The sequence below is a fragment of the Emys orbicularis genome, chromosome 23 (genome assembly GCF_028017835.1).
Source record: "Emys orbicularis isolate rEmyOrb1 chromosome 23, rEmyOrb1.hap1, whole genome shotgun sequence".
Taxonomy (NCBI): Eukaryota; Metazoa; Chordata; order Testudines; family Emydidae; genus Emys; species Emys orbicularis.
The window spans coordinates 1,676,372-1,697,925 of NC_088705.1; the positions used below are offsets into that span (position 1 = coordinate 1,676,372).

The 21,554-nt window shown below is 46.2% G+C and overlaps 2 protein-coding genes across 4 annotated transcripts; one reads left to right on the forward strand and one right to left on the reverse strand.

The window, feature by feature from the left end:
* Window positions 1-592: 592 nt before the first annotated feature.
* Window positions 593-15,558, reverse strand: CDCA8 (cell division cycle associated 8). Its single transcript, XM_065421625.1, has 11 exons — window positions 15,521-15,558; window positions 13,285-13,397; window positions 9,494-9,622; window positions 8,850-8,890; window positions 7,501-7,576; window positions 6,950-7,095; window positions 5,861-5,940; window positions 5,291-5,389; window positions 2,248-2,374; window positions 1,777-1,863; window positions 593-713 (listed from the first exon to the last, which is right to left on the reverse strand). The coding sequence occupies exons 1-11, from the start codon at window positions 15,556-15,558 to the stop codon at window positions 669-671; spliced, it is 981 nt and encodes a 326-aa protein (XP_065277697.1). The 3' UTR covers window positions 593-668.
* Window positions 14,791-18,909, forward strand: AIRIM (AFG2 interacting ribosome maturation factor). 3 transcript variants are annotated; one of them, XM_065421629.1, is made up of 5 exons: window positions 14,791-14,886; window positions 15,540-15,877; window positions 16,727-16,906; window positions 17,447-17,565; window positions 18,381-18,909. In XM_065421629.1, exons 2-5 carry the CDS (start codon window positions 15,606-15,608, stop codon window positions 18,416-18,418), a joined length of 609 nt encoding a protein of 202 aa, XP_065277701.1. In that variant the 5' UTR covers window positions 14,791-14,886; window positions 15,540-15,605; the 3' UTR covers window positions 18,419-18,909. The 3 variants fall into 3 exon arrangements, with proteins under 3 accessions (XP_065277701.1, XP_065277699.1, XP_065277698.1); XM_065421627.1 differs by having other exon boundaries at window positions 15,565-15,877; XM_065421626.1 differs by having other exon boundaries at window positions 15,584-15,877.
* The last annotated feature ends 2,645 nt before the right edge of the window (window positions 18,910-21,554 follow it).

Here is a 21,554-nt window from a genome sequence, read left to right on the forward strand (position 1 = left end):
CCAGTGTATTCATTTCTTTAAAAACAACGGTAGGATGTACAATAAAAGACTTCAAGTACATTGTTCACTGTAAACTGGAGAGCAGGATCGAAAGTTCAGTGGCTGCTGTGAGAAGAACAAAACAAAGGATTCGTTGTACCCCTATCACCTGTGGCAACTTCATTAGCTGGTCTGCAACAAAATGTTCTTTTAGCACCCCCCTGTTAATTACTTGTAATTGAGGTTCATATTCCAGCTCTTAGAATACAACTAACTAGCGCCTTTCAACAACGACATCAACAAACAGAAGACTTGCCTGGTAATAAGTGCAATGAGCAGCTCCACCGCTTTTGCTCCAAAACCAGATACAACTTTTGTCAATCACACCTGTAATCCAATAGGTCCCACTGCTTTGATCTTCTGCAGATTGCAGGGCAGCTGTATCCTCTCATACACTCAGGAGGATCCAAGGCCAAGGTGTAGCTAGCTATCTTGAAACAGGAAACTAAGTACTTTTTTCTGTACAAAAAGAAGTCAACCTATTCTAATCACATTATATATTACAGGCTGAAAATCTGTTCCTAACTTCCACCGTGTAACAGAAAGGTAAAACAATAGAGTAAGAATTCAGGTTGTAGTCCTAAAATTGATGATCCAGATTTACAAAGAAAGTCAATATCCCTGAAATTTCATCTTTGGGTGTTCGTGCTGTTGCATGCTTGTGCAAGACGAACCTAAAAAGGAGAAAGATTAACAAATAGCACTTGTAAAGAACACATGCTGCCATATCCTAAAGTAGGGGTGGGCAAACTACGGCCCAGGGGCTGCATCCGGCCCTCCAGACGTTTTAATCCGGTCCTCGAGCTACCTCTGGGGAGCAGGGTCCGGGGCTTGCCCTACTCTGGTACTCCAGCCGGGGGCTTGCCCGGCTCCGTGTGGCTCCTGGAAGCAGTGGCATGTCCCTCCTCCGGCTCTTACATGTAGGGGCAGCCAGCCTCTGCCCCAAGCGCTGTCCCTTCAGCTTCCATTGGCCGGGAACTGCGGCCAATGAGAGCTGCAGGGGCGGCACCTGCGGACAGAGCAGCGTGCAGAGCTGCCTGGCCACGCCTCCACATAGGAGCTGGATGGGGGACATGCTGCTGCTTCGGGGATCTGCTTGAGGTAAGTCCTGCCAGGAGTCTGCACCCCTGACCCCCTCCCGCGCCCCAACCCCCTGCCCCAGCCCTGAAACCTCGCCTGCCCTCGAAGCCCTGGGTGCCAGCCCAGAGCACCCTCCTGCACCCCCAACCCCTCATCCCCACCCCATAGCCCACACCCCCAGCTGGAGCCCTCACCCCCTCCTGCACCCCAACCCATAATTCTGTGAGCATTCATAGCCCACCATACAATTTCCATACCCAGATGTGGCCCTCGGGCCAAAAAGTTTGCCCACCCCCATCTTAAAGCCACCTACACTGGAAAAAACGGAGGGCATGTTCACCCTTGAATTAAATCCTAAGCACTACCAGTAGCTGTCTCCCACTAATGAAAGCACTGTTTGTATACAGCCCAGTTGAGTGTAAGCCCCAAGTCTGTGTATTTTACTGATTAGCTGAACAGACCCACATTGTGTAAAACCATATTTTCTGGGTGCGCCAAGATCCAGGCAGACACAAGAGGAAAAGAATTTAAGAAGAAAGGTGACAGACAGAATCTAATGGATACTGACGGCCCATTAACTTAGCTACAGGAACAATGACAATGCTAGGCACCACAACAGACCAGTTTCAATTCATAGCCAAGTATATATTGACTTACTGATAGCTTCTTCATAATTCCCAGGGTCTCTGGATTGAGATGACTCAAATTCCTTTTGGTCAGCTCACTGGCTGCTAAACGAATGCTCTGTACAGAAAAGACCACAAGTCTCAGTTACTCTTTCAACTGTGTCAGACTGGTACATGTGAGTTTGTAAGTGAAATCAGTGAAAGAGCCAAACAAGATTGAAGCATCTGGATTATATATTAGAAAGATTGATAGACCACTATATTTATGAGCAGGGAACCATGTACTGCTTTTATAGCAAGTGATGGACCCACTTCCTGGGAACAGCATAAGGTTACTGATAAAACAGGACTAGTTACAAATAGAGACCACAGACTCATCTCACACCTTTGCTGTATTGCACCATGGCACATATTGCTATCAACCATTATTTTAAATTGCATTTGGTGCACTTCAAAACCCACTAAAATATTTCCCTACATTTTTAATAACTTTCTGCTTTACCTCCCCTCCTCCGACAGGGACTGTAATGATGACATCGTTGCTGTTAGCAAGAGGGCTGCCGTTTGCAGAGACTATGTAAACATGTTCACGTGCTGCAGGCGTGCGTAGACCTGGTGTCTTGAAAAGCCTGAAAGACATTCCCAAGTTATTGATGAATAATTTATTCCAGCCAATTAAAATGATCAGAAGTACATTTCCTGAGATTCTCCCCAACTAGAGATTTCAAACATCTCATTTTCAAGGGAAACAGAAGGTTGGAGAAAAATGTGTAACTTGAAGCGCAAAACCAATAGAGCTTGTCAGAAACCAACTGTACTGACAAAAAAACTCTGATTAAACTAGGACATGATTTATCTTATCTTCTTTTTTCTAGTTATGACCTCCATCTACCCTCTTCTGTGGGACTACAGGCTTCTGGCTCTTAGTCAATCAAAACTCTGAGGCCAAAACCTAAGGCTATTAAGTGATGTGTTGTAGTCATCTTAATATTCCATATTTTACACGGAAAGAGCTAATTCGGAGAAGACATTTGACATATTTAGGCCAACATTTCAAAAGCAGACTCTGGCTTTATGTGCATAGCTCCAGATATCCTGAGCCCAATCTTCAGAAATGATGAGGTCCCACAGCTCCCACTGACTACAGCTTTACTTGAGAACGATAAGCACTTCTAAAAATCAGGCCCAAGGGGTTTAAAAAAACGAAAGCACCCAACCCTAAAAACGAAAGCACTTTCTTTTGAAATTTTAGATCCCTATCATATCTCTCCCTTAGTCATCTCTTTTCTAATCTGAACGGTCCCAGGTTTTTTAATCTGTCCTCATATGTAAGCTGTTCCTTAGCCCTAACCATTTTTGTTGCCCTTCTCTGTACCTTTTCTGATTCTAATATATCTTTTTTGAGATGGGGTGACTGGTACTGCACGCAGTATTCAAGGTGTGGATGTACCATGGATTTCTATAGCAGCATTATATTTTCTGTCTCCCTTTTCTAATGGTTCTTAACATTGATACCTTTTTTGACTGCCACTGCACATTAAGCAGACGTTTTCAGAGAACTATCCGTGATGACTCCAAGATCTTTCCTGAGTGGAACAGTTAATCAGACCCTACCATTTTGTATATATAGTTGGTGTCACGGGTACACTTGCCGTTGGGGTACTTCCTTGTGGCCCCATCTGGGTATTAGCTCCACTAAGGTCTGATGCCGCCCTCCCCTTCCCCCCGACTGGTGGCTCACACTGCATCCCCCCTCACTCTACAGGACATGTAGTGCTCCCTCTTCATGATTCAGCCCTTAGCCAGGTCATTATGTAGTCCTCCCCTTCCAGGGTATCAAAGTCCCACTGGATCAGCTGTCCTTGTCTTTTCCAGACAGTCTTCCCATCCAAGGCCAGGCCCTGTGCCATTTTCCCAGTGGCTGGAAGGGGAACCCCAGCCCACACACTATTCTGGGTTCCAGTCCAGGGACCCTATGTCCAGCAATTATGGTCTGCTTGCTCCCTGTTGCTCTTTCCCTGGACTTCTTTCCACTTCTTTGCTCTATCTTCTGGCTCCCCCCACTCTGAGTTTACCAACCCAAACTTCCTCCTCCCAGGGAGTGACTGCAGACTACTTCTGCAGCTCCCTTGTGTTCTCAGCTTTCTGGCTTTATATGAACTCAGCCTGCCCCTGCCCAGCTGGGCTCCATCTTCACTTAGTGCTTGTCCATCAAGCCTAAGTCTCCTCCCAGGTGCAGTCTACCAGGTTAATTGACCTAATTTAACCTGCTCTGCCTTGTGTGGCATGGACACCCCATCACAGCTGAGACTATGTTTTCCAATGTGCATTACTTTGCACTTATCAACTCTAAATTTCATCTACAATTTTGATGCCTGGTCACCCAGTTTTGTGAGATCCCTTTGCAATTGTTCGCAGTCCCCTTTGAACTTAACTATTAAATAATTCTGTAGCATCTGCAAATTTTGCCACCTCATTGTTCACCCCCTTTTGCAGATCATTTATGAATACGTTGAACAGCACTGGTCCCAGTATACATCATTGAAGGATCCTGCTATTTACCTCCCTCCACTGTGAAAACTGACCATTTATTCCTGCCCTTTGTTTCCTATCTTTTAACCAGTTACTGACTCATGAGAGGATCTTCCTTCTTATCCCATGACTGCTTACTTTGCTTAAGAGCCTTTGGTATGGGATCTTGTCAAAGTCCAAGTACACTAAATCCACTGGATCACCCATGTCCACGTGCTTGTGACCACCCGCCTTAAAGAATTCTAATAGATTGGTGAGGCATGATTTCTCTTTACAAAGGCCATGTTGACTCTTTCCCAATATATCTGATCATTGTTCTTTATTATCGTTTCAACCAATTTGCCTGTTACTGAAGTTGGCTTACCTGCCTGTAATTGCCAGGATTGCCCCGGGGCCTTTTTAAAAACTCGGTGTTATATTAGCTATCCTCCTCTCATCAAGTACAGAGGCTGATTTAAGCAATAGGTTACATACCACAGTTAGTAATTTTGCACACATCAGATGCACATGTTTGAAAAATGGGAAAAGGAGAGGGAGAAGGGACAGTGTGGAGACGGTTCGAACAAATTTTTTTGCTGATTGCACAGTACAAGGCTGAGCACAGTAAGCCATGCACAAATGAATACGGAATCATGAAGTCTCAAATTCTAATCCTGGCTCCGCTGGTGACACTCTACTAATAGTAGTCAAATAATCGCACTTCTCTACCTCAGTTATCTCATCCTTAATATTTCAGGGTTGTGAAGGTTAGTCAATATTTCTACAGCACTTTGAATGCGTGAAGTGTTATATTATGGCTCTTAGAACATGCATCAGATATGAACAGCCATTGCCATGGGGCAGAATGGTAACAAGCTGATCTATATTGCAACTGTTCTTTTATCTCATGCAAGACTAATGGCAAGACACACTAGATGCCTTGACACCTGGCAAATGCTGATATTTAATAGAGACATTTTGCAGGATACTATAAATACACAGTTATGTGGCTTTGCTAATTAATGCACACTCACCTGGAATCAAACTTAGGGGTGACAGTGGAGGTCCTTCCCCATGTGCAGGCATCAGGGACTCGGCCAAGGGCTGGAGTGACAAAGTTATTTTTGCTTGACCTGCTCAAAGAGAGTGGCTGTGATAAGATGATGCCCTTTTAAAAGATCACCTTAGCAGTTGCTTCTCAGTTCTGACCATCTGTTTTATTAGTTAGAAAAGCTGAGAACAATGTGAGGGTATTTGGAAACTAGAGGTTTCTCTTGATTTCAGGTAATGCCTCTTGACATGGCAGCAAAGACTGCAGTTTTATGACAGCTTGATTCAGTGTAAAACCCCACACGCCCCCAAAGAGAATAGCTGGTGAGTCACCTCACCCTACTATGAGACTGGAGACTGCCCTCTGTAGAACTCCTCCGTTTACCCCTACCATACCTTTGTTAGCTCCTCCAGAACAGTATGCCTTGTCAGCCAGATCACTCCCTCCTCCATCCATCCACCCCAACCATGGCTACTTTGGCAATATCATTTCTGGTCTCCCCTTTCCATCCCCACACTGAAGAAGAGGGATTCACACCACTTCAGACTCTTACCTTTTACTAATGCGTTTCACTCTCGCTGATGGAGCTCTTCTGCTCTTCGAAACTGGCACTTTTTTGGTTGATGTCTTCACCTGGAACACACAGAACTCAGTGAATTATTTACTGTTTCTTGATCAAACTACAGCTCACCTCCAGTTCTGAAGAAGTGTTCCCATAACTGAACTAACACTGGTAACAGGACCTGAGGAACAAGACTCAGTGTTCCCCTGCTCAGATGATCAAAATTGTGGAAAACCTTTCCCTTTTGAGTCTTGGCTTTATCATAGCCTAGAGCTGAGCTGGGGAAGACACAGGGATTTGTGCAGAATTCTTTTCCATAGATATCAAAGTTCCAGTAGTTAGTTAGAGCAGTCTTGGGTAAAGAGACTACTGCTCCTAGAACATGAGGGAAGTTTAACATACAATTTAAGAGAAAAGGGATATGAAATGTTTCTTTACACTTTCAGCAGTGGTTGGATTCTACCTTATAACAGAATCTATCTAAGGCACTCACATATCACGTGGACTCTGATCTCATGACAAACAGAATTCAGGCTATGAAGCAAAGGGGGAAACTACAATTTCTCATTGAAGGTTTGGAGAGACACAAAATATATTAAAATATATATTAAGTCCCCTGACAGTTTGTGGTTTTACACATTTTCCCCTTTTAAAAGAAATTCTCTCCCCAATGTGTGGTCTTTCACACAGAAACAAACTAGGAAAATTGACTTTACAGTACAGAGGGAAAACAGTGAAAGAGACTACACAGAGAACTTTTTCAAATGCACAAGAAAACAAAATGAGAAATATCTCTCTTCCCATTAGAGTCATCTTGGATATTACAAATAGAATAGATAAGATTTTCAGATGGTCATGTGATTTAAGTTGCATCAGAGAAGAAATACACATATTCTTCTGCAAAATAAAACTAGTTGTAAAGTTATATTTTACAAATGTAAAATAAAAAGATTATATAAACCTATAATGCTGATTAAAACGAGTAGCTAGCCTATGGCAAGCAAGCCTGTAAGCATCACCCCGATCAACAGTCAACTCACTTCCTACCTGGGCCATCACCACAATAGATCAGTTATTTACCTTTCCTGTTTTGGGATTAACATTTGCATGTTCTGGCTCTGATTCTTCAAGGGCTTTGTTATCCTGTTTCCTCTTCTTAGCTACAGGGAGCAAACTAAGTTCTGTTTCTTCTTCAATGGCATCGATATCCTGTTTGGATTTTTCAGCTAGAAGGAGAAAATAGTGTCCAAATTGAAAAAAATTAGAAGCATATTAAATTATCCACGAACAGGTAGGGTGAAAAGAAAACAGTTGTGAAGTTTGTTTGGCAAAAAAGTTATTGAACTAGTAGTTATATACTTATATAGAGATAAAGTAGGATTTTATAAGGAAAGGGGTTTTATGGAAGGCATAAACAAATGTGAATAACACTTCTGTAAGATTTAGCAAATCTAAGTTAACACACTCCAGATGTAACATCACATAGACTGAAGCAACAATTGTTTCTTTGAAACCTATTTAGGCCATTTAATGAGAGTTGGAAGATAGTTAACAAGATCCATAAGGAACGAAAAAACATTCCGCTATTGATTGCACCCAGAACATTCAGCAATGCTTGTAAACAAACTGACCTTTCTTGACAATTCTGAAAGGCGTCTGGATAACTTCTGCTGTAAGTTTGTTTATTTCTGATAGTTCCAAATCTGCCTAAAACCAAAAGCAATCAGAATATCATGTGTATTATTAGTAAAGAACTAACTCATTCCTAACTGCCTGCAAACAGCAGTGTAAACCCATAATTACTTTACAATAAAAATGCTTCGATGCTGCTTTGCACTTTGCTGTGTTCACACTTCCCCAGTATTTTAGAAATGGTAACAGCTTGCAGGACCTGCATAGCATTTAGTACTGAAGGGCTTTATTCAACAACTACAGCTATTCCCAACCCCCAAACATTTCAGTCCAATCCCAACGTAGCAGTTTTCTGGTTTACAAAGAAATGCATATTCTCTGGTGAGTGAGGCAGGGCAAGATAACAGTAAGGAAATATTGTTTAATTGATAGTCTGTTTAGTTGATTAGTATCACTGGTAGGCAAGCCAAGATTTCATTGCAGAAAAATGGCTTCCTATAAGAAGACTGCTAAAATTGAAAACGTTCAGCTATCTGGGCCATGACAGAAAGGATGTCAGGACACTTGCTATTTAAAAATCAAAGGCAGACACCCACCATCAACTGCCGAGACACAGCTTGAATTACAAGGTCAATTTCTGAAACTCGAGAAGCCTCTGAGTAAGACAAGCAAAGAGGTAGTTACAGAATTCAGGAACAAGTCTTCCAGTTACCAAGTGCTTCAGACTCTGGGCTTCTCTACACTTGAAACGCTGCAGCTGAGCCATGTAGAGCTTCAGAGTAGACACTCACTACAGCAAAGGGAGGGGTTTTCCAATCAGCATAGTTAATCCATGTCTCTAAGGCAGTAGCTAGGTGGTGGAAAAATTCTTCCATCAACCAAGGGTTGTTTATACTGGGGCTTAGGTCAGCTTAACTATGTGGCTCAGAGGTGTGGATTTTTCACATCCCATAGTGATGTAGCTGAGCTGACTTAACTTTTGAGTGTAGACCTGGCCTCAGTAAAGATTCTGGAGAAGTCTGTGTTAGGTGGCAGCCATAACAATGAAGTGAGTTTCAATAGTCATTAAAATGCACTGCAAGGGAGACTGGATATGTACCTTGGAGAAAGGAGTGTCAAGATTTACCATAAACCAAATAATTGAAGGAGAAGGCTAGCACTTTGGACAGACAGGAGAGACTACAAACATTACATGTCTTATTTATTCCTTTCACCAAGTGCTGTGCTCAGACTCTTAAAATGATGCAATGGTTTAAATAAAGATTGGGTTCCTAAAAACATTATACAGTAGTAACCGAAAAGAAGTTTCTATTTGACTTAGGAGCTACACTAGATGCATGTTACCTACCGTTGCTGCTTCTTCTAGAGCCTTTTTACTTCCTCCTTTAGCTGGAGACAGAACATTTTTTATCAATGTACAACTAGAGTAATTTATGCAATATTAAAGTTTTAATACTTGGGTAGAATTAAACAATAAACATCCAAACAAACAGCATTTCTTGGCAGTTAATGCCCAGCTTAAGATAAAGAAACTAGTGGGAAAGCAGGATTTATCGTAAACAGAAAATCTGTGGTTGTCTATGAATGGATAGGATATTCAATTTGCCTCTTCTTGTTCCCAAAGATTTTTTTTAAACACATTATTTTGCACCCAGTTAACCCAGTGCCACACCTCGTGCCTCATGTGCCAGTGAGTTTAAGACATCCAAAGGAAAAACATTTGAAGCCTTATTTTGAATTAGCACTTTCATTCAAATAAAATTATCCAATATACTGACTTTAAATGTGATGTGTTACAAAAGAAATAATTTAATGTCATTATAGATAGCAATGTAAATAGTAATTACGTTTCTGAAAATCATGCAACTAGGATATGTCACTAAACAGAGTCCACTAACTGGATGAATATGACTTATAAACTCACTTATAGCTCTACATTTAGTAAATTTTTGAACTATTTTGTCAATACATATTGGAGTGGATGGACCATACCAAAGTAGTCAAGCCAGTTCATTTCTCTCAGTGCTAGAGGAAGTCTGAGGTTTTCTATGTTATAAAGATTATCCAATTCCTTGAGAAGATTTTGCCCATTTGTTTGTAGCTGATCAATTCTCGTTTGGACTAAAAGAAAAAAAGAAGGATTTTGATTGATTACTACATAGAACACAAATGTTATTCAGGGATTTACATATCAGGGCTAGAATTTATATTTCTCTGAATATCAGCAAAAATCTATTCCCTTGTGAACACACTTTTCTGATCAAATCTATTTAATTCTTCCCAAATGAGCCTTTTTGAGCACTTATATTTTCATTTGCTGTAAGCCAATGGTAGAAAATTAACTGAACTGTATAAAGGTACAGGCGAGTCTCATCTTATGCTGGGGTTACGTTCCGCTGTCAGCGCGTAAAGCAAAAATAGCGTATAGTCAAAATTACATTGAGTGTAATGGCGGGCGGAATCGCCCGCACTACAGGTACAGTATTTAAACACTCCCTACACTAACACAGGAACAAATCAACATACCCTTAGAACCCCGGGGTTATTCTATCTACTACCCAAGATCCACAAACCTGGAAATCCTGGACGCCCCATCATCTCTGGAATTGGCACACTCACTGAAGGACTATCCGGATATGTGGAGACTCTGCTCAGACCCTATGCCACCAGCACTCCCAGCTATCTCCGTGACACCACTGATTTCGTGAGAAAACTACAATGCATTGGTGATCCCCCAGAAAACACCAGCTTAGCCACCATGGATGTGGAGGCTCTCTACACAAACATCCCACACACAGATGGAATACAAGCTGTCAGGAACAGTATCCCTGATGATGACACAGCACAACTTGTTGCTGAGCTCTGTGACTTTATCCTCACGCACAATTATTTCAAATTTGGTGACAATATATGCCTCCAAACCAGTGGCACCGCCATGGGCACCCGCATGGCCCCACAATATGCCAATATTTTTATGGCTGACCTAGAACAACGCTTCCTCAGCTCTCGTCCACTCACGCTCCTTCTCTACCTACGCTACATTGATGACATCTTCATCATCTGGACCCATAGGAAGGAGACTCTGGAAGAATTCCACCACAATTTCAACAGCTTCCACCCCACCATCAACCTCAGCCTAAACCAATCTACACAGGAGGTCGACTTCCTAGACACCACAGTACAAATAAGTGATGGTCACGTTAACACCACCCTATACCGAAAACCCACCGACCGCTATGCCTACCTTCATGCCTCCAGCTTCCACCCCGGACACACCACAGAATCCATCGTCTACAGCCAAGCGCTGAGGTACAACCGGATCTGCTCCAACCCCTCAGACAGAGGCCAATACCTACAAGATCTTCACCAAGCATTCTCAAAACTACGATATCCGCACAAGGAAATAAGGAAACAAATCAACAGAGCCAGACGTGTGCCCAGAAGCCTCCTGCTACAAGACAAGCCCAAGAAAGAAACCAACAGAACTCCACTGGCCATCACCTACAGTCCTCAGCTTAAACCTCTCCAACGCATCATCAGTGATCTACCACCCATCCTGGACAATGATCCCTCACTTTCACAGACCTTGGGAGGCAGGCCAGTCCTCGCCCACAGACAAACCGCCAACCTTAAGCATATTCTCACCAGCAACCACACACCGCACCATAACAACTCTAACTCAGAAACCAATCCATGCAACAAACCTCGATGCCAACTCTGCCCACATATCTACACCAGCAACACCATCACAGGACCTAACCAGATCAGCTACATCATCACCGGTTCATTCACCTGCACGTCCACCAATGTTATATATGCCATCATGTGCCAGCAATGCCCCTCTGCTATGTATATTGGCCAAACTGGACAGTCACTACGTAAAAGGATAAATGGACACAAGTCAGATATCAGGAATGGCAATATACAAAAACCTGTAGGAGAACACTTCAACCTCCCTGGCCACACAATAGCAGATGTTAAGGTAGCCATCTTACAGCAAAAAAAACTTCAGGACCAGACTCCAAAGAGAAACTGCTGAGCTTCAGTTCATTTGCAAATATGACACCATCAGATCAGGATTAAACAAAGACTGTGAATGGCTAGCCAACTACAAAAGCAGTTTCTCCTCCCTTGGTGTTCACACCTCAACTGCTAGCAGAGGACCTCACCCTCCCTGATTGAACTAACCTTGTTATCTCCGGACTGATTCTTGCCTGCTCTGCCTCTGGAAATTTCCATTACATGCGTCTGACGAAGTGGGTATTCACCCACGAAAGCTTATGCTCCAATACATCTGTTAGTCTTAAAGGTGCCACAGGACTCTCTGTTAGTATTTAAATTGTAATTTTTCTCTCTTTTTTTTGTTTTTGCCGACCGCACAAAGCTGAATTCGCGCATGTTAAATGCGCGTAAGATGAGACTCGCTTGTATGTCTGCAGTGCTTCTGCGTAGACACTCCCTATACCGACAAGAGGGTTTCGCCCATTGGTGTAGGCAATCCAGTTCCCCAAGAGGCAGTAGCTAGATTGGTGGAAGAATTCCACAAGGTGGAACAGACTGTCATCTACCACCCATATTGGAACCCATACAAGGTATCATTAAACAATTACAACACATACTTGATGGGACCACATCCTGAAAGAAATCTTTCCTGAACCCTCTCTTCTGGCCTTCAAACAACCCCCCAATCCCATCATCAGAAAAAAGTTCTGCGCAGACCAAGACACACTAACTCAAAGCAGCACCAGACACTGCCAGAACAACAGATGCAAAACCTGTAGACATATCTCCGCTGCTGCGATGATGAACACCCCTTACAACACACCTCTCAAAATCCATGGCTTCTACACATGCCTATCACAACACATGGTGTATCTCAGCCAGTGCACTAAATGTACCTTGGTAACAACTATGTGGGCAAAACCAGGCAATCACTATGCTTTTGAATGAACTCACACAGAAAAATGATAAAAGACAAAAATACCACATCACTATGTCTGACCTCTGAGTCCTCATCCTCAAAGGAAACCTGTGCAACACCTTCAAAAGACGAGCCTGGGAACTTAAATTCATAACTTTGCTAGATACTAAAAATCATGACCTGAATACATACACACTGGATTTATGGTTTATTACAACAATCTATAACCCACTAAACCTCCCCACAATAACTGGAAAGGTATTAACGGGCCACTTCACATTGAATGGTCCCTTGAAATATGTATTAACTACTTATGCTGAACAATCTGTTCTACCTTGTATTTAGCTGTGACACTGAGCGTACATTTCCCAGATCTGAAGAAGAGCTCTACGTAAGCACGCAAGCCTGCTTCTCACCAACAGAAGTTGGTTCAATAAGAGATATTACCTCACGTACCATGTCTCTCTAAATATCCGATTGACAAGCACCCAATATTAACATTTGAGAGCTGCCAGTGACCTCTGAAAAGAGTTCCTATGTCCTATATTAGTTTAGTTCCTAGTAGACTCGCATCAACATTGCAGCATACTCATCACAACTAGCCCTCAGGAAAGGGCAAGGATGGCATGAGCATCAAGGATTAAACCACCTTCTCAAATCCCTCAAAGTCATCCTTCTGGATCAAAGCTATGGCTTTTGTGCTGTACCTGTCCTGCCTGTACAGGACTTCAGTGTCCTGAGGTGTCAGTCTCCAGGGTTGTCAAGACAATAACTTTCACCAGCATTAAATTAACCTGGAAAACAACTCAGGATCCTGAAGCCTTTGTAGAAAACAAGTTTTATGAATGAATGCAATGGTTACCTTCACGGTCAAAGTCCTTTAAAAACGCAGCGAGCTTTTTCTTCTTCACATTGTTTTTGCTGGTTCCATTGGCTGTTTTCTTCCTGGATGGTGCCATGGTGTCGGATGGAGCTCTGCGGCAGAACGGAAACAGTTGGTTGGGTTCATACAAGAAGGGGACACTTGCCAGTCAGAGACAAGAGGCCCCTCGTCTTCTGGGATGCTGGGAGCTACTGCTGCTCTATCCCTATTGAAAACCAGGGCTCCTGGGACTATTGCAAGTCACAGCAGAGAGCCTGCTTTGGTGCCCCTCACAGGGGAGTGGTTCCCCAGCACCATGGCCAGGCAGCAGATGCACCACTGGTGGCCTGGGGCTGAAAGCCTGGCAGGGGCTTGTCTGAACATAGGGCTGATCCTGATCTGCTCCAGCGGTGGGGGCTCTGGGCTGGTGAAGCTAAACAGGTCCACAGCGAAGTGAGGACGGGTCAGGACAAGCCCCGGCCCGCCCCAATCCGCATCACCTCTCTCTGGAGTAGACAAAGCCGGCTGGGAACCACGTGCCCAGCGCCCTGCCTGGGCACCTGTGAGCCCTTTTCACACAGTCACCTCTGAGTGTGACCCCTTACGAATTAAAACGGGGGAGGGGGGGGTCATGTCATTAGGGCATGGAGCTGGCAGCTCACGACCCCTGTGCTCGGGGAGAGCTGGGGCGGAGGGACAACGGCTAGGGGGTGAAAACGTGATGGAAGGGAGAAGGGGGCGTCTGCATGTCCCCCCCAAGCGGGCCCCTGTGTCCCCACAAACAGCCCCCCTTCCCTCCCGAGCGGGCCCCACCTGGGACCCCCCCCCAGCGGGTCCCTCCGTGTCCCATCCAAACAGCCCCCCTCCGCCCCGAGGGAGCCCCAGCTCTGCGCCCCCTCCCCTCCAGCCCAAACAGCCCCCATCTTCCCCCCCCAGCGGGCCCCTCCCCCCAAACAGCCCCCCCTCCGCCCCGAGGGGGCCCCAGCTCTGCGCCCCCTCCCCCCGCCCAAACAGCCCCCATCTTCCCCCCTCCCCCCAACGGGCCCCTCCGCGCCCCCTCCCCCCAAGCAGCCCCCCCCTCCGCCCCGAGGGGGGCCCAACTCTGCGCCCCCTCCCCCCGCCCAAACAGTCCCCATCTTCCCCCCCAGCGGGCCCCTCCCCCAAACAGCCCCCCCCTCCGCCCCGAGGGGGCCCCAGCTCTGCGATCCCTCCCCCCAGCCCCCATCTCCTCCGAGCGCCCCCCCTCCCGGGACCCCTCCAGGCCCAGCCCGGGCCCACATCCCCTCCCGGCCGCGACAGCCGGCGCCCCGGGGCCCCTCGCCACTCACCAGCTCGCTCCTGGCGTCCCCAGCGCGCGCGCGAGCCCCGACAACTACATTCAAACCCGAACGCCCAATCAGCGACGCGGCGGGACGGCGCACAAACGCGCACGCGCTCCCTCCGCCAATAGAAAACGGAGCACGAGAGAGAACTACAATTCCCAGCATGCCCTGGGGAGCCAGGTGACTTCCGCCTCGCGCGAGAGCCCGTCGCGGGCGTAGCCGGTCTCGCTTCCGGTCTGAGGGGCTACGCTGCCCAGGGCTCCCGTTGTCTAGGGCTCAGGTAAGGGAGGACCCTGGGGTTAGCCTGACGCCCTCAACCTCTCCCCCGACCCCCGCATGAAGATCCCCCCGGGGCCCTGCTCCCCTCCCCCCCAGGACCCCCCCATGGAGACACCCCCCCCAGGGGCCCTGCTCCCCTCCCCCCCCAGGGCCCCCCCCCATGGAGACACCCCCCCGGGGCCCTGCTCCCCTCCCCCCCAGGGGCCCCGCATGGAGACACCCCCCCCAGGGGCACTGCTCCCCTCCCCCCCAGGGGCCCCCCATGGAGACACCCCCCCGGGGCACTGCTCCCCTCCCCCCCAGGGGCCCCCCATGGAGACACCCCCCCAGGGCCCTACATGGAGACCTCCCCCCCGGGGCCCTGCTCTCCTCCTCCCCTGGGCCCTGCATGGAGACCTTCCCTCCCTTTCCCCCACCTCTGGCAGGGCTCACCCCCATAAGCAGCAGTCCACCCCGAATCTCCCCCTCCCCCCCCCGCCTTTCCATTTCTAAAGCAAACTCTTGTCTAGGAGCTGCCTGATCCCCTGGAGGCCTGCGCTCCTCAGCCAGTGGCGCTGGTCTGTGGAGGGGGATGGTGAGCGTGGACAGTGGCTGCTTACTGGGAGGGGGGGACCTCAGCCCTAGGGTCTCTGTACCTGTGTGTGCTTATTGCAGGTTTCTGTGTGGTTCCCATCACCAGAGCCTCTCTCTTCCTGCAGCTCCAGGTCTGCCTATAAGAGGATGTCAGAGAGCTCAGCCATCCTGGTCCTTCATCAGTCCCTGCAAAAGTGCTTCCAGGCCATACAGCAGCAGCAAGAGGCTTGGCAGACGGCGCTGACCGACTGTAAGCCTCTTCTGAGCTCCCTTAGCAATCTGGCGGAGCAGATGCAGGCCTGCCAGAAGGTCACATTTGCACATACACCACTGCGAGGCTTCCCGGATCTGGAAGAGCAGTTAAAGTACAAGCAGCGCTGTGCAGCAGAGACCCTGCTGGAAGAACTGGGGGGCAAAGTGTAAGAGGCTGTTGTGTCAAGACCCTGAAAGTTGTGAGCATTATGAAAGCTTGGGCAAACGTGCTGAGAGAGGTGGGATTCCCCTTCTGGCCTGTTTGCAGAATTCACATCTGAAGGAGAGGTGATGATGTCAACCTAAGCATCACATTTCTGTCTGGAAATGTTGTACCTCTTGTTCTAACAATAAGTAAAATCATAACAACTGAAAGTGATGAGCAAAAAAAAATTCCCCCTGCCTTTCAGTTTGTTGACTTTGACTTTACATGGTGGGCCAGACTCTCAGCTGGTGTCAATCAGTGTCGCCCCATTGAGTTCTGTTGGACCTTTGTTGATTTACAATAGCTAAGAATCTGGCCGAGTATTGTTCAATATTCATTTTCACCCTTTGTCCTCGTTTTGTGTCAGTCTTTCTCACAGAATCTTGGAAGTTTGTGTGGGATGAGCATTTTAAAAAAGGAGAAATATATAATTGTAAAACCACAAGAATTACCAGGGGTCTCAGCCATTTGTAATACTTAATAATTTAGAGAAGTTAATAGTACTCATTAGATTTCAAGTTACGTCTCTTTAAATTATGTAATTTGTTCACGCTTTCAGCAACATGCTCTATATGATCAGTTACGTAGCCACATAGGTTTGCCTTTTCCTCGCATGAGTTCCCTAGTTCCAGTTCAGGTTACATGTACTGCATATTGTTCAATTTACCAAACTGTCACTGCAGAGTGAAGCACTTTTTTTTTTTTTTAAGCAAGTATTTAGACTTGTCTATGTAATTCATTTTGGGGTACAAAGTAAATGAGGCCACCCTTTGGAAAACACAGCCCTGAGTATTACTCTCTGTTTTCGCAGAGCTGACTTGCAGAAAGTGCGGGATGTAGTTAGTGGCTACGTGGGCACTGTTTCCCAACTCTATGAGCAGCATGCGGATGTGCTAGGTTTTGAGGCTTTGGTGCAGCGTACTGCTCTTATCCCTTCGCTGGCTGACATGTTGGAATGGCTGCATGATATTGAGAGATATTACCGACATGTGTATCCTTCACTAGAAGACCTAAAAGTTTGTTGCTCAAACAGGGTCAAGGAGGTTGTTGTCTTGATTCATGTCAACAGAACTGGATTTACCTTTCTTTATTTGTGAGTTGTCATCAGCTGGTGACCAATAAGGTCACAATAAAACCTCACCAAGGATCTTGATGGACAGCTCTGTCAGATTGCTCCTGCCCCCACCTTCAGGAGTCAGTCTCCTGGCCCTGCTGTTTGGCCAAGGGAAATGAGACGAATAGGGGAAATTTTTAATAAGTGAATTTCCCAAAGAATTTAGAAAATACAGTCCATAGAGGGCAAAGGAGCTTAGAGACTTGGGGTGACTATCGTTAGTGTGTTTTGACAAGGAACAACAATTCACGCTCTCTCAGCATGTCCTGGTGGGAGGGGGTGTTGGACTGCAGGGCTACAATGGGGCACTACTCTCTCTTTTGAGCTCATAATTTCCTAAGAAGTCAGCTTGCTTGTGTTTCCTTCTCTCCCCAACCTCCCACTGGCCCCACATTTCAATCCTTACCTTCCAGAAAGATACCTGGAGAGTAAACTCCTCCTCCTCCAAATCAGATATGAGAACTTGCCAGACATGCAAACCCTGCCGCAGTCCTGGGAGAGGATTTTGGAGCACAATAGCCGAAACATGGTTCAAGGTATTTTCATAACAACTCTTAAACATCTTAATGTGAGCTTAGTGCTATTGAAAGGGGCTGGTGTGGTGGCCCTGGAGACTGAAGGCAACTGTTTATCACCTGAACCTATACTGTACTGGGTTTGTTTAGTCTGGAAAAGAGAAGACAGTTTTCAAGTACGTAAAAGGTTTTTACAAGGAGGAGGGAAAAAAATTGTTTTTCTTAACCTCTGAGGATAGGACAAGAAGCAATGGGCTTAAACTGCAGCAAGGGAGGTTTAGTTTGTACATTAGGAAAAACTTCCCAACTGTCAGGGTGGTTAAGCGCTGGAATAAATTGCCTAGGGAGGTTGTGGAATCTCCATCGGGGATTTTTAAGAGCAGGTTGGACAAACACCTGTCGGGATGGTCTAGATAATACTTAGTCCTGCCATGAGTGCAGGGGCCTGGACTAGAGACCGCTCGAGGTCCCTCCCAGCCCTGTGAGTCCATGCAGCCACAACAATGTCTATCACCTAGTACTGGCATTTCGGGATACCATTTGTTCTATGGACATCTGTCCTCTGGGAGCTGGACTGAGACCCACCGAACAATCACTGTATGGTAACAACTTGGTCACTGCAAACCTGGAGCTGACTGGAACTGGGGCCTTTGAATAGAGGCAAAAGGTTCAGTATCCCATTGACCAGTCCTCCTAAGATATTGTGTTGGTGGTGGGTTACTCACCGTTGGTCCTTGGTAATAAGCGGGGAAGTTCTCTGTGTGTGTGTGTGTGTGTGTGATAAAAATAACACTTAGTGCAACATTAATGGCTTCTTTTCTTTCCTCCCAACTTAGACACTCTTCTGAAGGTCTCCTTTCTGGAGACTCTGTGAGGGGCTCTATTGCTAACCAGCTTGCAGAGAAAACACCAGAGGATTTGTATGGAATGATTAGTTTTGGGTGCCCAGGATAATACCTGTTCAGGATACCCATGAAGAAGCTGGATTTGCTGAATGAGCTAGCCCAGTGCAGGGGTTTCCCTGGCTCTCTGCTATGAGCTAAGTTGTCTATTAAAAGTCAAACAAGCCTGGCACCCAATGTGAGTGGCCCTGCTGCTTCCTTGGCTTATGAAAGTGGACTTGATGGAGCAGCTGAAACAGTGGCTGGGCTCATAAACTGAAGATAAGTGGAAAATGACAGATGTGGACTTTCTTCCTTAGCTCGGGGAGAGCTGCCAGCAGCAGCACTTGTGGACTTTTTGTATGCTAAAGGAAATATATTTTTTTAATAAAAAATGTGTCTGAGTATTTGTGGTTAATTGCACACTGCAGTTATTCCCCAGGTAGCTAAATAAATGTTGGAGCAAAAACTTCCACTTAAAAATATTCCTTGTGTGATACTTACCTACTGTCATTAATGTAACACTAAAGATTGCTACAGCATGAAGTCTAAAGAGAAACTTCTGATTGCTGACAAATGCAAAAAAGAAGCAATCCGTCTGTTCAGTTTCATTGTTTCCTTTTCTACTTGTGTGGGGCCTTCACCCAGCAAGGCCAAAGAAAAACCTGTTTTCAAAAGGTGATTATGAAGCTGAAATACTGGCAGGTGCCACTGTAGTTGCGGAAACTACATTTAATAATTTCTGAATTTACTAGATTTCAAACTGCTGGCCGCAAGTAGAACAGATAATAGATACAAGTCCTTAAGTAAAGAATTCTAGCTCACTTCTCTAGCAAGGGCTGGCATTTTACTGCTGCTCTGTGTCCCATGAGGTAAAGTGATTAATATTGAAAAGTAAGAGACTTCTCTATTACAGGGCAGACAGTGATAAGCAATTCAAATGGGCTTGATACCCCAGCCAGGCAGCTGTAAGACAAGCTTCCTGTCAGTGCTTCTCTGAGCGAGCTCCCCCTGATGTTAACATTTGCCTTTGGTGGGGTGCAGGCTCCTTACGTGTAGAACCTTGGGCTTCTGCAGGGTAGAGATGGTCCAGTTTGCTGTGCTTCTGGGTCTCCCACCAATGTTAGCAGGAGCCGTGGGCAGTGTAAATCCATTTAGCTGTAATCTGATGGTTTTGGAATGTAGTCTTTACTGAGAACACCAAAGTCATTTCACTTAAGATGGATTTGACCTCTGTCCTAGAGGTGGAAGGTGAGGGCTTGTCTATGCTATGCGCACCAGTGGCGAAAATAAAATGGCCAAGCATCCTATTGTAAAAGTTTAACATTTTCATCTTCCTCCACAAGGGGGTGGTATTGCCATTCTTTTGCTAATTAAGTAGTTTTGCAGGGGATGGTGCCAGGAAAAGGAAGGAATGGCTTTGCACTACGTAAAAGGGAGAAAGTTGATTATTGTGGCATTGCTTACAACCTCTCCAGTCCCCACCAGGAAGGTGCTGGTAACAAAGTGCTGCCCTTTGCTATATAGCTCTCCCTTTTCCTTCTGGGGGGGTTGATTTGATGGAGATTTTGAAAGCAGTATGTAGACCAATGTTCTCCAGGCTAAAAGTACCCCACCCTGTTGCTTGGGGCAGGCATGTGCTGAATAGGGAATGGAAGACTTAATTCTACACCTTTCTAAAAGCACATGGCACAGGATACTGAGAGACTTGTTCCCTATGTTTCTCTGCAGCCTAGAGAACAAGGGTGGGTGCCTTAAGCACCACTGAAAGCATTGCTGAGAGATGTATGAAGAAGGCGGCGTTCTCCCCAAAATGTGAATGCTTGGTCCTCACCACTTACTGGTGGCAAGACACTCAGAGGCCAGAATAGACTCCGAACTCTTAAGCCTTAATCTGTAGCTCGTCCCAACCCACCTCCACTTGCTGCCTGACAAACCACCTCCCCTACCATGAGCCTGTCAGTCACTAACCAAACATCAAGCTCAATGGTATCGAAGGCTGCTGACAGCTGTAAACGTACCACGTCGGATACGCACCTGTCCTCTGGCCACGTTGCCTGGGGAGATCAGCAATGACCCAAACTAGCACAGTCACTGACACCAGATGGATTTCGCTTATAAAGACTTATTCAGTGAGAGATGTAGCTCCTTGTTTCCTGGGCCCAGACACTGTGAAGTTAATAGGAATTATACCTGCTAAAGGGAGAGAAACGCCTCTTTGTGCTTTGCTTTTAGAACAAAATGACTCACAAGCCCAAGGAGCCATTTGGCCATGTGAGGGCACTGCTAGACCTACCTACGGAGGGGAGCATATTATCAGCTGTGTGCTTCTGGGAGCACAAATGCCTCCCATCTGCTGACAGCGTTGGCCTTATGAATTTTTATTTTATCTGCACTTTTAATTGGAATGGAAGATAAAAAGAGCGGCCTCCCTGCCTTTGCTGTGTCTCAGGTCTGCCCAGCCTGGTCCCTCCTCTGCTAATATAGAGCCCACGTTAGATGCAAGGGGCCCCCTTGGGTACAGATGCAGTGTACATGTTCTCTCAGCAGTCAAAGGGGGTGTCTAGCTAGGGGGCAGTGCTCCCATACAGGTTCCATCTAACTGGTCCCCATCCCTGCAGCATGTGTGATTAAGAGTTAAGGCAAAGGTGGTCAATGCATCTCTCACATAACAAGAAGGCATTTGTGCCCAGCAACAGCAGGGGTATCGATTGGGCATGCAGCACCCTGCATCCCGCTGAGCTGGACTAAGGGAGGTCACATGGCAACTTCTGCACTGGCACAGGAGAGGCCAGCAGTCCTGCTTGTGCAGTAGCAGCCTTGTGAGTTACAATGCTTGTTGTTTTTGGCCTATTGCAATTGGTGAGAGATGCCTGGCTGGCTTTCTGGTGAAGACCATGCCGCTTTCCCCCTCTGTGCCAGGGGAAGCAGCTTGGAGGGAGATAAGACTCCTGACTCTGCCTTCTCACATGCTTGGTTTAGAGATTTCACCCCAGAGGCCCTGTCTTCCTTCAAGAGATGGACTCTGACTTCCAGGGTTGGTGGCCTCTGTTCCTGTCAAGGGGCATTTATTACAGTAATGCTCCCCTCTGTGTGCATTAATGGCAGATTGGCTAAAGGGTGGGCTCA